The 18844-nt window shown below is 48.2% G+C and overlaps 1 protein-coding gene across 1 annotated transcript; it reads left to right on the forward strand.

Moving 5' to 3' along the window:
• The first annotated feature begins 1107 nt into the window (after positions 1-1107).
• On the forward strand, positions 1108-17703 carry LOC144247052 (fatty acyl-CoA hydrolase precursor, medium chain-like). The gene is made up of 14 exons (XM_077786257.2): positions 1108-1362; positions 3191-3383; positions 4028-4172; positions 4620-4753; positions 5088-5241; positions 5940-6041; positions 6841-6945; positions 7074-7127; positions 7619-7759; positions 7842-7928; positions 15483-15630; positions 15818-15949; positions 16272-16344; positions 16765-17703. Exons 1-14 carry the CDS (start codon positions 1290-1292, stop codon positions 16937-16939), a joined length of 1716 nt encoding a protein of 571 aa, XP_077642383.2. The 5' UTR covers positions 1108-1289; the 3' UTR covers positions 16940-17703.
• Positions 17704-18844: the final 1141 nt, after the last annotated feature.

Below are 18844 nucleotides of genomic sequence, written 5' to 3' on the forward strand. Positions count from 1 at the left end.
CAGGTCAGGAGAAGGCTCTGGGCACACCTTAGAGCTCCTTGCAGTAGCCCAGGGCAGCCTACAAGAAAAATGGACAGGGGCATTTGCCAAGGACATGTAGCAACAGGACTAGGGGGAATGGCTCCAAGCCAACTAAGGTGGCTTTAAATCACACAGACAGAAGAAATTCCTCCCTCTGGGGGTGCTGAGGTCTGGCACAAGCTGCCCAGAGCAGCTGTGGCTGCCCCATCCCTGGCAGTGCCCAAGGCCAGCTTGGACAGGAAGGTGTCCCTGCCCATGGCTGAGGTGGCATGAGTAGAACTTTGAGGTTTCTTCCAACCCAAACCGTTCTGTCATCATATCCTCTGATTCTTTGAAATGCTGTTTCTGACAACTGAGAAGTCCCATGACCTGAAATTACACAACTGCCTTTCTGGGGCAAGAGCTACTGAGTCAAGGGGGAAAAAAAAGAAAAAGGCAGAGCCTAATGCTTGCATAAAACAAACACAACCTCCTAGCTAATGTGAGCAGAAAATCTCTACTCAGCTCATCTGTTCTCTCCTTTTCATGTCATCCTTCAATTATGGATGTGAAATGTATTGACATAAATCCTCTGGATTTTCCAGAGGCTTTAGATGTAGAGTTACCACGCAAATTACCACTCACTTAATATTGCTCCCACTTTACATAAGCTGATTCATTCGTCTCATTGTTGTTACTGTATTTCAACACTATTCCAACCGACCCTGAGCACACAGAACTGAGTGTCAGGTGTCTCCTGCACCCTGCAGGAAGAGATGGGATTTTTCTAGTATTGGTTATTTTGTCAGAGAATAGGCTTTCCTGAGAATACAAATCGCTCAATCTTCCTTCGGTAAAAGTACACTTTTCAGGGGTATCGGTTTGGCCTTGGCTCTAGTGTGCTCGTCACCCGGAGACCTAACAGCAAGTGAAGCAAGCGTAAGAAGGTGGAGCCGAGGCGCCTTGCAGGCGTGTGCAGGGTGAGCAAACCGTCCCCTGGGGCGGCAGCCGGAGGTGCTGCAGCACAGGCCAGCGCTCCGGGAAGGCGAGGGGCTTGCGGAGCATTCGGAGCCCGCTGTGCCCGGGAGCGCGGGAGCGGCGTTGGGAAGGAGCGGCGGGCGCAGCGGGACCCCGCGGGGCAGGAGCGCTCCCCGCCGCCGGCCGAGCGCGCCGCTCCCGGCCCGGCTCGCGGCCGGGCACGCCCTCGCCTCGCCCGTGTGCGCCTTGGGTAGGGTGGCCCAGGGCGAGCCTATAAAGGCCCGGCCTGCGGGCTCGGTGCCAGCGGCACCATGGCAGCTGCGAGGGACACGGCGCTGCTGGCCTGCGTCCTCTTCCTCGGGGGCACGGCGCTGGTGGCCGCAGGTAAACACCGGGGCTACTGCCCCCGGGCATGGAGGGCGAGGGGCTCCTGCAGCTGCCTCCCGGAGCCAGCCGGGAGCAGGGCTCAAACCTGGGCAGGGATGGGCACAGACCTGGGCAGGGATGGGCACAGACCTGGGCAGGGATGGGCAGACACCCTGGGCAGGGATGGGCACAGACCCTGGGCAGGGATGGGCACAGACCTGGGCAGGGATGGGCACAGACCCTGGGCAGGGATGGGCACAAACCTGGGCAGGGATGGGCACAGACCTGGGCAGGGATGGGCACAGACCCTGGGGAATGATGGGCACAAACCTGGGCAGGGATGGGCACAAACCTGGGCAGGGATGGGCACAGACCTGGGCAGGGATGGACACAAACCTGGGCAGGGATGGGCACAGACCCTGGGCAGGGATGGGCACAAACCTGGGCAGGGATGGGCACAGACCCTGGGCAGGGATGGGCACAGACCCTGGGGAGTGATGGGCACAGACCCTGGGCAGGGATGGGCACAGACCCTGGGCAGGGATGGGCACAAACCTGGGCAGGGATGGGCACAGACCCTGGGCAGGGATGGGCACAAACCTGGGCAGGGATGGGCACAGACCCTAGGCAGGGATGGGCACAGACCCTGGGGAGTGATGGACACAGACCCTGGGCAGGGATGGGCACAGACCCTGGGGAGTGATGGACGCAAACCTGGGCAGGGATGGACACAGACCCTGGGCAGGGATGGGCACAAACCTGGGCAGGGATGGGCACAGACCCTGGGCAGGGATGGGCACAGACCCTAGGCAGGGATGGGCACAGACCCTGGGCAGGAATGGGCACAGACCTGGGCAGGGATGGGCACAGACCCTGGGCAGGGATGGGCACAAACCTGGGCAGGGGTCGACACAAACCCTGGGCAGGGAAGGGCTCAAACCCTGGGGACACCTAGGCACAACCTTTGGGCAGAGATGGACAAAAACCCTGAGGAGAGCTGGGCACAATCTCTTGGCAGAGCTGAACATAAAACCTGGGCTGAGCTGGGCACCATCCCTGGGGAGAGTTGGGCATAAATCCTGGGCAGAGATGGGCACAAACCCTGAGCTGAGCAGGGCACACAAACTGAGCTGCAGTAGCAGTAATTTCATTTCAGTTTTTAATCTGCTTTCAGTCATTTGTCTTACTTGCCTTCTTTGCAAATAGCAAAATCAAATCCCTGTCCCAAAACCTTGCCCGCTGAGGCCAAACAGCCACAGTAGCATGTCTCTAATTTGATGTTTGAATTTTCACACAGATCTTAAAATGATTCTTGATTAAATGTTCACAGGAATTGTTTGTGCCAGACTATTTCAGCTATGTTAGAAGCTTTATCAAGGGTCTGGAATAGATTTTCTCTGATTATTGTCTTTTCTTAATGAGAGCAACCTTATTGGGTTTTTACGTAACAACCCAGCGCAAAACAAAACATTAAAATCTATATGCAACCACTAAATTGTGTTTGGTAAGACAGTGCAAATTACATACCTGAAGGAGATTGTACATACAGACCAATCAAAACGAAGGCTGAAATAATGTCAGCTACAATGATTTAATAAAGGTATAATAAAAATGTGTTAGAATAAATTAGTAAATCTAAAATTTAAATGAGTAAACACTAGTAATGAAATTAGTAAAATAAAATAGCAGATTAGAATAGCGTACTGTTAAATCTGATGAGAGTTTGTTGAAGCTTTACGTATAAAAAGTACTTTTTTAGGGGAACAAAAGGTGTATATTTAAGTAGCAAATCTAGCAATTACTTTCAAACAGAGCAATGATGTGATTTTGTGCTGCTGTCCCACAGAAGAACCAGAAGCGGAGACCAAATATGGGAGAGTCCGAGGCTACCCATTCACAGTGGACACAGCTGAGAGGACTGTAAATGTCTTTTTGGGACTTCCTTTTGCTAAGCCTCCGCTTGGATCCCTGAGGTTTTCTGAACCCCAGCCACCCGAGCCTTGGGAAGGTGTCAGAGATGCCACTTCCTACCCACCAATGTAAGGCAATGATCAAACCACTGAACCTTTGTAGATGTTATACTCTGTGCACTTCCCTGACACTGACGTGCACACAGGGCCATCCACAAAGACAAATTCCTTGGTGCCCTCTCGTTGCACCTGCAGCTGTTCCAGTGGATGCATTTCTAAAGACACTCTGTGAGCTGCTCTTTACCAAAAGATGCTCTTTCACAGGCATCAGTGTGAAAGAAAGTCACTTTTGAAGTAAGCTGGAGCAGCCCATTGCAGACAGTGCTCTGGCTTGGCAGCACTTGGCCTGCAGTTAAACCTCTGGAGCAGAGGCAGAAAGAAGCTGAGGAAATGTTGGAATACAACATTAGGGGGAAAATGCTGAATCAAGTGCTTAAAAGGGCACATAAGAAATGCACAGTAATCCTAACCTATCTTGTAAATGTCTCATTCCCCTTGTCCTACTGCCCTTGTTCTGTGATTAAGCCAAATGTCTAGAGATGTGAAATGATTAGTTTATCTTTTCATATATATTTCAAATACCAATCTAGAAATGTGTTCACATACCAATCTCAATCAGTTTCTGATTAGCACTTTGTTGTGGAAGTACAAAAAACTTCACAGCTTTATGGTTCTAGTGAATTCTCTTGCTTGTTTCTTTTTCATTTATTCAGGTGTCTACAGGACCAAGTACAAGGACAGTATTTTTCAGATATGATTACCAACAGAAAAGAGAAAGTTCCTCTGCGAGTGTCTGAGGATTGCCTGTACCTAAATGTGTACACACCCGTTTCTACAGGAAAACAGGAGAAGCTGCCTGTAAGCAAAAATCTTACAACACCTTGAGCAAAATTTTCTGATAGCCAACACTCAACCTGTGCCATGAGCAGACGTGCAGGGGCACTTTTGTAGTGATGATCAACTTCCATGCTTGACCCCAGCAAATATTAGCTGAAATTGAAAAGAGACACAAAATCTTGTTTTACAAGTAAAATTGTATTGTCATTCTAACTAAGCAGCACTTGATTTAATCTAAATGATCTGTCCAAAGACACAGGGCACTGACACAGTGTAGGCACTTAACAAAATCAATGCCACTTTGTAGACCAGCAGGCCTTAGATTTGAAAGATTTCTGCAATATCTGAAATATATTCTGAAAGAATCAGGATTGAAATAACACAAAATATTATATCTTGGGCTATAATTAGCGTTTATCACTGGGGGCTCTTACCTGTGCTGGCTTGATCCTGTTTTTCTCTTCCCAGGTCTTAGTATGGATCCATGGGGGTGGATTAGTTTTTGGAGCAGCTTCATCCTATGATGGCTCAGCAATGGCAGCCTTTGACAATGTGGTGGTTGTAACAATTCAGTACAGACTAGGTATTGCTGGATATTTTAGGTAAGTTGGTTGATCTGTTTTGCCAAAGTGATTTCCAAAAGGATGTGTGCAAAGCCTTTGTAAAGAGGAGTGCAGAAGACTTGTTTATGCAAAGAAACATTTCTGAACTGCACCTGCAAGCGTTGGGGACAATTTCCAGTCCCAAGGCAGCTTCCAGATCTGTTCTTGTGGGGCTGCTGCTCCAGTCTCAGGGCTTCCCAAGCCATTCATCTGTCAGTTGTGTAGGGAGGTTCTGTGTAGAGAATGGCAGATGATTGCTCACACCACAGATTGTGTTTCTTTCTGCCTCTTTGTCTGCACTGAGCATTTGAACAAAGCTGTTCTGTCCCTGCAGCACTGGTGATGAGCATGCCCGAGGTAACTGGGGATATTTAGACCAAGTAGCAGCTCTTCGGTGGATTCAGGAAAATATCATGCATTTTGGAGGAGATCCAGGATCTGTCACCATCTTTGGAGAATCTGCAGGAGGAATCAGTGTTTCTGCTCTTGTAAGTTCACAGTAGTATGGAACTTGAATTACTTAGAGGATAAAAACCCCTCCATCCATTTGCAGTATCTGCATGAGAAGTCAGTGAGAGAAAAGGGATGGTGTTACAGTGACACATCACCTGGGTATTTGAGACAACAATGAGGCAGCAGTACAGCAAAACAATACAGATTTTGAATGATAAAAATGTGTAATTTTCATACTCTAAGGTTGTAGTTAAGTAACAGCATGTTATTCCTTATCTGCTGAATTGAATTCTGCTTGGTTTGGGTTGTTCTTTTTCAATGTAAAAAACCCTCAAAGTTTAACCTCATTGAGAAAAGTCCTTTACAAGGAGTTGTGAGCTCGTGCCCATTTTCTGTTTGCAGACAAATCCCTGTTTCCTCTCGCCAGAAGCTCTTTCCTGCCCCTCTGCAGCAGAGCAGCCTGCCTTGGGCACATTCCCTCTGTACCTGCCTTGCAGGGTGGTGCCAGGAACCTTTGGAAGCAAAGTGCAGTGGGAGGGGAAAGGCGCTGAACTCCTGGTCCCTGCGAGCGCTGCAAAGCACTTTGCACAGCTGGACTATGGTCAGAGGTTACACAAAGACACTCTTACCACATGGACTTTCAAAATACTCCAAATGGCCACTGCTGATACTGAAATCTAAAATCCCTGGCTGGAAAACAGTGTTTGACATGTTTGTTCTTGCTTTTTCACAGGTCTTATCTCCCCTGGCCAAGGGCTTGTTCCACAAGGCCATTTCAGAGAGTGGCACTGCAGCCCGTGGCTTGTTCACTGACCAGCCAAATGAGGATGCACAAGTGTGTATTTGTGGTAATTTTAATTACTTTTCCCATGTAGTTCTGTGTATCTTAAACTGTTCAGTCCAAAATATAGAAACATGGTTTCTTTCTTGAGAGTCAAAGCAGTCACTAAAGACAGTATTTCTAACAGTACATGTTTAAGGATGTGTTGCTATTCAAACAGCCAGATAGCCAGAAAGAGAAAAGAATGAAATGTAAATGAAAAATCTCATATGCAGTGTCTTCAAGAAGAGTCCATTTACACCTTTTGGCTGGGAAATTGTATCAGATTGTGAATACTCTTCCCCTCCCGTTTGATGCCTGTAGTCTGTCGATAAACAAGTCTTTATTCATTTTTTTTTTTAATTTGAGAACTACAAGCTTCTACTCTTTTCTTTTCTCTTCAACTACAAGGAACAATTTCCAGAAACTGGGACCTGAAATAAGAGACAGCTCTCTCTAATTACAACTCTTGCTGCAGACAAAGACATCACCAAGAATGGCAGAATGTGCTCTCTGTTCCCCTGCAGATGGTTTATTCTCTACCTCCTTCATGTCACCCAGTCTCCTCAGCCCAGCCTGTTATTTACCAGAATTGTCTTAGAATATTTCTGTATCAAAAAACTTGAAGGAAGAGGTTTTCCCCTTATGCCCAGCTCATGGTCTGAAGGATTGTGAGGGCTTCCAGTGCCCTCCCTCTGGACCTGGAGCAAGCCAGGCTCCAGCAACCTTTGTGCAGGAGCTTTGCTGGACTCGCTGTCTCATAGAGCCAGACACAGCAAATGTGTTCAAAAATGTTTGTTCTCACTGCTTGCAGAAAATTGCTGCTGCCTCTGGCTGTGAAAAGTCCAGTTCAGCTGCAATGGTTGAATGCTTGAGAGGAAAAACAGAAGAAGAACTACTACAGATAACACTGAAAATGGTAGGTGAAATGATACTTTGTGCATTTCAATGACACCTCAGACTTTTGCATAACAGAGAATACTCTTTGTGAGCTTTAATATTCAAACCTGAAGTGCATGTAAAATGTGACTTTTCTTGATTTTTCAGGACATGACAGCATTGCAGGTCTGCAAGGACACCTCGCCTGAAAATTGCAAACAGGTTCCTGTCCTGACCTTCTATTCTGCATGCACTTGGAATCACCTGTGGTTTGCTATTGTGCTCTGCCAGGGCAAGGAAAAGAAAATGGCACAGATGATTCTGGAGAACTGAAAATCAAATCATATATTATGTCCTACTTAAAAGTTCTTATCATAATGCTTATGTTCCTTTGAAATTTCAATACAGAAGTGGTTTTTCCTCACTGTTCCACACATCCATGCCCATATTGAACTAAGAAAATATGTAAATTCAACATAATGACTTCTGCTTCACAAACAATAGAAATATAATGTTAATATTCACAGAACCTCCTGCCTTGTGCAGAAAATCAGTCAGAAAACACATTTAAAATGGCTTGGATATTATTTATATTTATATTTGTTCTATTTATATTTGGCTTCAGTTTGGAACTACAGTAAAAACCTGAACATCAAGAAGCAAAATGAATGTTTTAATGAATCTTTCTTTTTCTTTATTCCCTTTTTGTTCAGGATTTCTTTTTCATCAATTCATGTGTAGATGGTGTATTTTTTCCAAAAAGTCCCAAGGAATTACTATCTGAAAAATCAATGAATGAGGTCCCATACATAATAGGAGTAAATAACTGTGAATTCGGATGGGCAATTCCTATGGTAAGAGAATTATAGTGTTATTTAAACATCATTTTGTAAATAGAGGCTGTTTTATATAAGTATGATTCTCTGTATCACACAGATGATGAAATATCCTCCTTTTGCGGATGGTCTGGATAAAGATGTTGCACGTCAAATTTTACAGAGCAACTTAGCAGTACTCAATAAGGTAAGAGACCAGTTTCAGAATAACCCAGTGCTGCTGCTTCTCTGCTCTGGCTGTTATTACCCCTGGAAGAACTCATTTCACAGGGAAATGCCATTGTGCTGGACAGCTCCCTGAATTGGGGCATACATGGGCACAGATGTGCTGCATTCCTGTTACCTCTAGTGACTGGAAATACTCTCTACGTTTCCAGCCTAAACGCCCCTCTTCTTAAAAAAGAGTTCAGTGGCAATCCAGGAGTACCTAAACACAGGTCACCTGGGACATTTTAGATACCCTCAGGTTGTGCAAGATGTGCAGAGTACCAGCAGGTATGGCAGGAGACCTATGGGACACGACCTCCTAAAGCAGCAGTTGGGCTCTGGAAAGAAAAGCCCGAGAGGTTTGGGGAGCACTGACACCTTTGTTCAGGTTTCTTGAGGTTTTGCTTCCCTGTAATTTATAAATCTCTTGGCTTTGTGGTGCCTTTGTGCTCTCCTGAAACTGCTAGCTAGAGAAACACAGATTAAGAGGTAAGAATTAAGGATCTAGAAGCAGGGCCAGTACTTGCAAGGATCATTCAATGACACCAACCTCCACCATGACCTTGGAAATTGTCTTGGTTCGACAAGACAGGAGTCTGTGAAAGAGGGCAAAGCCTCCTGTGCAATGGAGAACGGCAAACCCCCCTCCTTCTGAATTACCAGGATCTTTAAATTAAAAGGCTCTCAGGCAAAGATATGGGAATGGGAGTAACAATTCTTTACTAGGAGAAAACTAGACAACAATTTAAAAAGGCAAATGCAATCGGTACAAACAAAACCAGTGAAAAAAGTCCAGAACCTGAGGAGTCGGGGTGCCAGTATCAGTTCTTCTGGGACAATTGCTTCCCTTGCAGTGGCTGATGAATTGCAGCTGAAGTGGTGATCTTTAGAAGGGTATAGTTTTCCTCTGAAGATCTGGTGGCAGTGGGGCCGGTCTTCCTCTGCGCCGGGGTTGCCTCTGAGCTCCGCTGCCGTCGCCTCAGCGGGCGCCGGCTGTTTCGCTGCGAGTGCCGCCGAAGAGAGCTGCTTCTCTGGCAATCCCGCGAAGAGGGAGCGATCTGCTTCTCTCCCCAAAAAGCTACCCCTTTTATACAATAATAGAGTGCTTGGCTTCCCCCTCTGGGTGGGACCCCTCACAATGGGATGGTTTTACATTTACCAGCTCGGCAGTGAGTCAGTCAATAGTGTATAAACAAACCATTGCCTCTACGGGGCAAACCATGGTCTCTGAGAGAGATAACAAAACCTGTCCGACAGGTTTGCCTTCAACAGATGGCAAATAGAACACAAGCTTATTTTACAACCCAGGACATTATCCACCCCTTATTCTATTTCCATCTGCACACCATGAAATCTTACACCCAGTTCTCACTTAAGACCAAGTTTTCCTGTGGTACACAGCGGGTCTCCCCATCTTTCTGCATTACCCACCAAGTGTAACCAGGTCCTTGAGCAAAGACAATCCCACGAATGGGTTGGTCTTTGCCTGAGGTGGGATTAATCCAAACAGTTTTCCCTAAAATACCTTTCATATGTACTACAGGGACCTTATCTCCATCTACTGCGTGTAAGGGTTCTGACTGGGCAGGGCCAGCTCGATTGACAAACCCTCGGGTGTTGACCATCCAGGTTGCTTTTGCCAGGTTAATTTCCCAGTTTCTAAATGTTCCCCCACCAAGTGCCTTCAGGGCAGTCTTAAGGAGTCCGTTGCACCGTTCAACTTTGCCGGCAGCTGGAGCATGATAGGGAATATGATATATCCATTCGATATCATGTTCTCTGGCCCAGGTGTTGATAAGGCTGTTCTTGAAATGGGTGCCGTTGTCAGACTCAATTCTCTCAGGGGTGCCGTGTCTCCACAGGACTTGCTTTTCCAAGCCTAAGATGGTGTTCCGGGCAGTGGCATGAGGTACAGGGAAAGTCTCCAGCCATCCAGTGGTGGCTTCCACCATGGTCAGCACGTAGCGCTTGCCTTGGCGTGTCTGGGGCAGTGTGATATAGTCAATCTGCCAGGCCTCCCCATACTTGTACTTGGACCACCGCCCACCATACCATAGGGGCTTCACTCTCTTGGCCTGTTTGATGGCAGCACACGTCTCACAGTCATGGATAACCTGGGAAACACTGTCCATGGTTAGATCCACCCCTCGGTCTCGTGCCCACTTGTAGGTGGCATCTCTGCCCTGATGACCTGAGGCATCATGAGCCCATCGAGCCAGGAACAACTCCCCCTTATGGTGCCAATCTAAGTCTATCTTTGACACCTCTATTTTTGCTGCCTGATCTACCTGCTCGTTGTTTCGGTGCTCCTCATTAGCCCGACTTTTGGGGACATGGGCATCTACATGACGGACTTTCACCGTCAGCTTTTCCACCCGAGAGGCAATGTCTTTCCATATATCAGCAGCCCAGATTGGCTTTCCTCTACATTGCCAGTTGGCCTTCCTCCACCTTCCCAGCCAGCCCCACAGAGCATTGGCTACCATCCACGAATCAGTATAAAGGTAGAGCTTTGGCCACTTCTCCCTTTCAGCAATGTCCAGAGCCAGCTGAACGGCCTTGAGTTCAGCGAGTTGGCTTGATCCACCTTCTCCTTCGGTAGCTTGTGCAACTTGGCGTGTGGGGCTCCATACGGCTGCTTTCCACTTCCGGTTCATCCCTACGATGCGACAGGAACCGTCAGTGAAAAGAGCGTAGCAGGTCTCTTCTGCTGGTAGTTGGTTGTATGGTGGAGCTTCTTCAGCCCTTGCCACTTGTACCTGCTCCTCATCATCAGTGAGACCAAAGTTCTCACCTTCTGCCAGTTCGTAATTATCTCCAAAATCCCAGGGCGATCCAGGTTTCCAATACGGGCGCGTTGAGTGATGAGGGCAATCCATTTGCTCCATGTGGCGTCAGTGGCATGGTGGGTAGTAGGAACCTTTCCTTTAAACATCCACCCCAGCACCGGTAGTCGGGGTGCCAGGAGGAGTTGTGTTTCTGTGCCAATAACCTCCGAGGCGGCTTGAACTCCTTCAAAGGCAGCCAAGATTTCCTTCTCTATGGGAGTGTAGTTGGCTTCAGACCCTCTGTAACTTCGGCTCCAGAATCCCAGTGGTCGGCCTCGAGTCTCCCCAGGGACTTTCTGCCAAAGGCTCCAGGACAACCCATGGTTCCCGGCTGCAGAGTAGAGCACATTCTTGACCTCTGGTCCCGTTCTGACTGGGCCAAGGGCTACAGCATGAGCGATCTCCTGCTTGATCTGGGTGAAGGCTTGTTGCTGCTCAGGGCCCCAGTGGAAATCATTCTTCTTTCGGGTAACCAGATAAAGAGGGCTCACAATCTGGCTATACTCAGGAATGTGCATTCTCCAGAAACCTATGGCACCCAGGAAAGCTTGTGTTTCGTTTTTGCTGGTTGGTGGGGACATAGCTGTGATCTTGTTGATGACCTCAGTGGGAATCTGGCGCCGTCCATCTTGCCATTTCACTCCCAGGAACTGGATCTCTCGGGCAGGTCCCTTGACTTTGCTCCTCTTGATGGCGAAGCCAGCTTCTAGTAGTATCTGGATGATCCTCTCACCTTTCTCAAACACTTCTGCCGCTGTGCTCCCCCACACAATGATGTCATCAATGTATTGCAGGTGTTCTGGAGCCTCACCCTTTTCTAGTGCAGTCTGGATCAGTCCATGGCAGATGGTGGGGCTGTGTTTCCACCCCTGGGGCAGTCGGTTCCAGGTGTACTGCACGCCCCTCCAGGTGAAAGCGAACTGAGGCCTGCATTCTGCAGCCAGAGGAATGGAGAAAAACGCATTAGCAATATCAATGGTGGCATACCACTTTGCTGCCTTGGACTCCAGCTCGTACTGGAGTTCCAGCATGTCCGGCACAGCAGCGCTCAGCGGTGGAGTCACTTCATTTAAGCCACGATAGTCCGCAGTCAATCTCCATTCTTTGTCAGATTTGCGCACAGGCCAGATGGGGCTGTTGAAGGGTGAGTGGGTTTTGCTGACCAGCCCTTGGCTCTCCAGCTCCCGAATCATTTTGTGGATGGGGATCACGGCATCTCGATCCGTCCGATACTGCCGGCGGTGCACTGTCGAGGTCGCAATTGGCACACGTTGTTCTTCCACCCTTAGGAGTCCTACTGCAGAGGGGTTTTCTGACAGTCCAGGCAAGGTGTTCAATTGCTTAATGTCTTCTGCCTCTACAGCGGCTATTCCAAAAGCCCACCTGAGTCCCTTTGGGTCTTTGTAATATCCGTTCCGGAGGAAGTCTATGCCTAGGATACACAGAGCATCTGGGCCAGTCACTATAGGATGTTTCTTCCACTCCTTCCCAGTCAGGCTCACCTCAGCTTCCACCACAGTCAATTGTTGTGATCCCCCTGTCACACCAGCAATGGAAACAGGCTCTGCCCCCACATGTCCCGATGGTATCAGAGTACACTGTGCACCAGTATCAACTAAAGCATCATATTTTTGTGGCTCTGATGTGCCAGGCCATCGGATCCACACTGTCCAGAAGATCCGGTTTTCCCGTGCCTCTCCCTGGCTAGAGACAGGGCCCCTCTAACACTGGTTATCATTCCTTTCCTGGGCATACATACTAGAGGTCCCTTCAAGGGGGTCTGACAGATCGTACCCACAAGCTTGGTCACGGGAGGTTGAGGCTACCTTCACTTTGGTGGAACTCCCCCGGTTAGAGTTTCCCTCCTTAAGTTGACGGACCCGTGCTGCCAGGACAGAAGTGTGTTTCCCATCCCACCTCCCCATGTCTTCCCCATGGTCACGCAGGAAGAACCACAGATTAGCCCTTGGGGTGTACCCTCTCTCTCTAGCTGGGGATTGTTGGGCGCTGATTCTGGGGCCTGTGACTCTCACGGGTGCTGTATTAACCTTCCTTATCTCCTCCCTCATCTCCTCTTTAAACTCCTTAATCACGGCTGAGATATGAGCCTGCATTGGGCCATTAATCATACTCTCATAATTCCTAAGTTTGTTGGCAACAGAACCCACTGTCTCCCGGTGGGCGTCAGCATTGATTGTTGCAATGAAGGTGGTGTATTGAGATGGCCCAAGATTTGCCAGACTCCACAGCATTTGTCCTGTACACCTGACCTTGTCAGGGTCATTATTGTGTCGTCCATCCCTCCCAAAGAGTACCTCCAATACTGCCACTTCCCTCAGCTGTTGGATCCCTTCCTCGAGGGTCTTCCAGCGCATTCTATGATGGTGCTCTTGCATTCTCTCTCTGTGGACAAACCTCTCCCTGACACTCATTAAGAGCCGCTCCCAGAGAAAAAGGGACCCTGGTTCCCTTACAAAAACCTGATTTATACCCGAGTCCTGGGTCAAGGGTCCCAAATTCCTTTCCTCACCACCGTCCAGCTGCACGCCTGTACCCATAAGATCCCAAACCCGGAGTAGCCAGGTAGCATAAGCCTCACGCCCTCGTCGCACAATGTCTTTATGCAGATTACGAAGACTTTCGTACGTCAGGGACTCGGTGATGATAGCAATCTCTGGCTCCCCTGTGGGTTGTGAGGTTCCTCTATTCCTGTCTCTATCTGCAGGGTGCTCTGCTTTCACCTTAGACTTCCTTGTTTCTACTGGGGCAACTGCTGCTGACCGTGACTGCCTTTGTGGTTCAGCTGGAACCTGGACAGTTGTAACATTAGTGGGTTCCACAGCTGTACTATTAGACTGTCCCTCCTCAAGGCAAAGGGCCGGTTTCTCACCAGCTGGGGAAATGCACTCCTTCAGCATCTCTTGTATCTCCTTAACCAGAACCCTCACCCAATCTGGGCGGTTCATTTCTGAGGTGGGCTGTGGGGCAGGGTCAGGCTCTGGAGCAGCAGCATCTCGAGTCTCTGGTGTAGGTGTGAGGGTAGTTATCCAGGTTAATCTTCCCTTATCTCTGAATGCTAAATATAACAGGACTATCAGCAACACCACCCATTGTATGGTATCATTAGCACTTATAAAGGATCTTAACCCTTTGAGAACTGGTGGAGCAGACCCAAAAAGATGGTTAAAAGGTTGAGAGAAAGTTTGCCCAGGTGCTATTTCCTCGCAGTAGGTACCGTTATTAAAGTAACCCCAAAAACATACAGTTAACGTGTGATAGCTATGAATCCATGTACCTGCCTTCCAGAGGAAATTAAAGATCCATGAATTCCTCACCCAATTAACCCAGAAGCCAAACTTGATAACAGACACCGTAGCCTTAGTTATAGGACCCATTTTTAGATAAGGGTCTGCAAATGGGAAAAGTATAGCTACGATCACATGCCACCCAAACCAAGGTAAACTAGACCACATGGTGATGCTGAAGATGTTTTTACACACAACAAAAAACCAAATTACTTAAGAACTGTTAATCCTTTTTCCCTCTCAATGCCCTCGAGCCTCACGTTGGGCGCCAAATTCTGTCTTGGTTCGACAAGACAGGAGTCTGTGAAAGAGGGCAAAGCCTCCTGTGCAATGGAGAACGGCAAACCCCCCTCCCTCTGAATTACCAGGATCTTTAAATTAAAAGGCTCTCAGGCAAAGATATGGGAATGGGAGTAACAATTCTTTACTAGGAGAAAACTAGACAACAATTTAAAAAGGCAAATGCAATCGGTACAAACAAAACCAGTGAAAAAAGTCCAGAACCTGAGGAGTCGGGGTGCCAGTATCAGTTCTTCTGGGACAATTGCTTCCCTTGCAGTGGCTGATGAATTGCAGCTGAAGTGGTGATCTTTAGAAGGGTATAGTTTTCCTCTGAAGATCTGGTGGCAGTGGGGCCGGTCTTCCTCTGCGCCGGGGTTGCCTCTGAGCTCCGCTGCCGTCGCCTCAGCGCGCGCCGGCTGCTTCGCTGCGAGTGCCGCCGAAGAGAGCTGCTTCTCTGGCAATCCCGCGAAGAGGGAGCGAGCTGCTTCTCTCCCCAAAAAGCTACCCCTTTTATACAATAATAGAGTGCTTGGCTTCCCCCTCTGGGTGGGACCCCTCACAATGGGATGGTTTTACATTTACCAGCTCGGCAGTGAGTCAGTCAATAGTGTATAAACAAACCATTGCCTCTACGGGGCAAATCATTGTCTTTGAGAGAGATAACAAAACCTGTCCGACAGGTTTGCCTTCAACAGATGGCAAATAGAACACAAGCTTATTTTACAACCCAGGACATAAATGCAGAGCCCAGGCTTGTTCTGAATGGGAGAAATTATGGTCATCTACAACAATCAATGGAGTTTATGGAATCCAGCAGGATTTCTGTGCTGTTATGAAGGTGTTTCCACAGTAGAGAGAACAATCAGCATCACTGACTGCTGTTTTTCTGAAGGTGGTTGATCCTTTGATCTTGCATCCCTCTTTTCCCTGAGATCACCTGTACCCATAGCTGTGTAACTGCAATCCTGAGCTCCAAGCCACACTCTGGCACAGCTGAGGGTTTTCTCTGAAAGCTGTTGCTGAGGATTTGCCAGGGATGTGCAGGTGCCACACTCACTCACTGCTGTTCCTCCTTATAATGCTCATCATCCTTACAAGTACTTTTTCTTGCTGTTTCAGGGCCTTACATCTGAAGTTGTTGACAGAGTGTACAGGGAGTACATGGGGCATGCAGAAAGCCCTGCTCAGGTCCGAGATGGCCTCCTGGATGCAATGGGAGATGTCTACTTTGTCATCTCAGCTGTGGAAGTGGCCAGATACCACAGAGGTAAGCCAGCAGCTTCAGAACAGCTGTAGAACTCTATCTGGGGCTGGTTTGGCCAGTGTGCAGCACTTTTCACTATCCAGAGAACCGGCAGTGTTTTCATTCAACCAAAACAGTTTTTCATGGAAGTTTATCATCTCTGGAGCAGGTATTTTCAGCTCTCAAAGCAGCACTTTTCTGTATCCTCTAGATGCTGGCAACCCAGTCTACTTCTATGAATTCCAACATCGACCGAGTTCAGTGGAAGGTGTGGTACCAGAGTTTGTAAAAGCAGATCACGGAGCTGAGATTGCCTTTGTCTTTGGAAAGCCATTCTTAGCAGGTGATGCACCCATGCTTACTCCTTATTCCTTTTAGAACCTCATTATTACTCACTTCAATCACTGCAGGGCTTTAGAACAGAATTTCTCTCTTTGAAGCATTATAAACAATATATTTATGTAAGTATAACTTATATACCGTTAGCTTTATAACGATCATCAACATTTTCTGTCTTCACTAGTAGGTACTTTTCATTTTATCTGCAGGTCTCTTCCAGGAAAAACTCCCAACAGCTCAGGGCAACCAGGAGAAGTGTTGCAATTGATATAGCTGATACAAATTATTTACTTTCTAATGTGGCTGTTTCATCTCTCCCTTTGCAGGAGGGGCTACAAAAGAAGAAAATAAACTGAGCAGAACTGTTATGAGATACTGGACCAACTTTGCTAAAAACGGGTGAGAATCACAATGCTGGTTGCAGCTCAAGTTTCGTCTGTGCTGCCCAGAACATACTTACCTGCCTGAAGCACTACTTATATGGTGGTTCCTGGAAATTTGGCAGAATTTAAGTTAAATATTGAAGCAATTTCTCTTCTTAATGGTCTTTTAGAAGAACCTGCAGACACAAGGAAATAAAAAAATCTAAGAGCAGTTACTCCATCTACAGTGGAGGTTTAGATCTCAAATTAATGGCAGCTCTTAGACTTTTGCTGTTCCACTGATGAGCATTTTCATAAAATACTGTCCATTTATTCAGGTACCAGAATCACATCATCTGGGCTCATCTGTTGGTTTTCTGAAATGCTCTGAAGCTGAGCAGTCAGAGAGCAATGGATTGGCAAAGAGAGAGCTAACATTTCCTTCTATTATTTCCAGAAATCCCAACGGAGAGGGCTTGGTCCATTGGCCGCTGTATGACCTGGAGGAAAAATACCTGGGAATAGACCTGAAGCAAAAGGCAGCAGAGAAACTGAAAGAACACAGAATGCAGTTTTGGCAACAGCTCATGAAACAAAGCCAGACTAGAAGGGAAAAACACACAGATTTATAAGAGCTGTGGAGGGTACAGTTTGCTTTTAAAACCCAAGGGAAAGTCAAACAAACTTGAGTTGTTTTTTTTTTTTTTGCACACCTGTGGATCTCAAGCAGTGTCATCTGTGCTACCTGGCCACCCCCTTTTGTGCATTTTCCACAACTTGTGAAGAACACCAGTTGTGGCAATTAGTAACAGCTCATTGCAGCAACCATACTGCCACTTCTGTCACACATTTCTTACCCCTTCCCTTGTTTTGGTCTGACACAGCCTTTATGTCCATTAGTGGTGTGTTTGTTGAATCAATGTGGCTGTCCTTGTACATTGACAAAAATCATTATCCTAACAGGACAGAAGAAATGCCGTGTCTTTGGGAATGCAAAGCCATAAGTACAAGTCCTGGGTAGAAGGAAGGTCTCTCATTAGGCACACATGATAACAAATTCATTTCTGACTGGGGAGAGGAAGTGTTCTGTCCATCTCTGGATTTCAAACCCCAAATATAAAGACTGGGACACTGTCAAAGAGCTGGGAAAGGAATAACACCATGGCCACATTGAATAGGCTACATTTAAACAGCAGATACTTCCATTATATTAATTTTCTTTTACTCATTATATGTTCATTTTATTTCATGGCTTTAGTATTCATGGTCCCTTGGGTCAGATTCCCAGCTGCACCTACAGTTGAAGAAATTGTTAGCAGTATATTTGCTGATTCTGTTCAGCAAACACAGCTGCTGTTCTGTTCTTCATATTCTGTCAATAAAAGCCTTAATATATTTTTTTTTGAAGTTTATTTGTTGTCCCTTATTATTATAATTGCCTTTCCAAGGTGGTCACCAAGTATGATTGTTCTGTGCCAGTCCTGCTTCTCACATCATCTTGTTGCTAAGTGGGAAATATGCAAATTTGAATTGAGATAGAATGCTCTTTGCTGTTTAATCTTTGTAACCTGCACACCTGATCAACAAGGAGGGAGATTTAATCTGTGAAACAGAGCAGCCAACAAGCTCTGAGTGATGTCCAGCTGTAGGAACACAAACTCCTGGCCAGCAGAACTGCCCTGTTAAGGTTTGGGGCCGGACGTGTTGCAATGACCTCAGCCCCTGGGGAGGTTCACAAAGCTCGGGGAGAAACATTTCCACTGATACTCGAGGAATGCAGAATTCTGGGGCCACGAGGACATTTGGCAGAACCCCCAGATAAGGACAAAATAAATCAAGGGAACTCAAGAACTCTGTGGAATCAGCTCTGAATGGGTAAAGGGAAATTCAGGGGCAGGTCAGGAGCACCAACTCCTGGAGCAGCACCCAGGAAAGCACCGAGCCAAAGGAGGAGAGAGAGCGTGGCAGCAATTAGCAGAAGCAAGAGACTCATTAACCAATAGAAGAGAGAATAGGAATTAATAAGGGAACCACGTACCTTGTAACCAATGCATAGTGGTATCTTTGTCTGCTAAAAGGTGGAAAGTTGTGCCGGTCGTGCTGCTCGCTCCGTGGAATTGCCGCCCGGTGCCGTCAGCGCAGAGGTGCGGGTGAATCGGTGCCGGGTCCCGGCCGGGCCGGGAGCGGCGCCGGGGCAGGTCCGGGGCCGGGCCGGGGCAGGTCCGGGGCCGGGGCAGGTCCGGGGCCGGGGCAGGTCCGGGGCCGGGCCGGGAGCGGGGCCGGGAGCGGAGCCGGGGCCGGGAGCGGAGCCGGGGCCGGGGCAGGTCCGGGGCCGGGCCGGGAGCGGAGCCGGGGCAGGTCCGGGGCCGGGCCGGGCCGGGAGCGGAGCCGGGGCAGGTCCGGGGCCGGGCCGGGAGCGGGGCCGGGAGCGGAGCCGGGGCAGGTCCGGGGCCGGGCCGGGAGCGGGGCCGGGGCAGGTCCGGGGCCGGGCCCGGTGCCGCCGTGAGGGGAACGCCCGGCCCGCGGGCGCGCGCGGC

Source organism: Lonchura striata, chromosome 11, assembly GCF_050655825.1.
Source record: "Lonchura striata isolate lonStrDom1 chromosome 11, ASM5065582v1, whole genome shotgun sequence".
Lineage (NCBI taxonomy): Eukaryota > Metazoa > Chordata > Aves > Passeriformes > Estrildidae > Lonchura > Lonchura striata.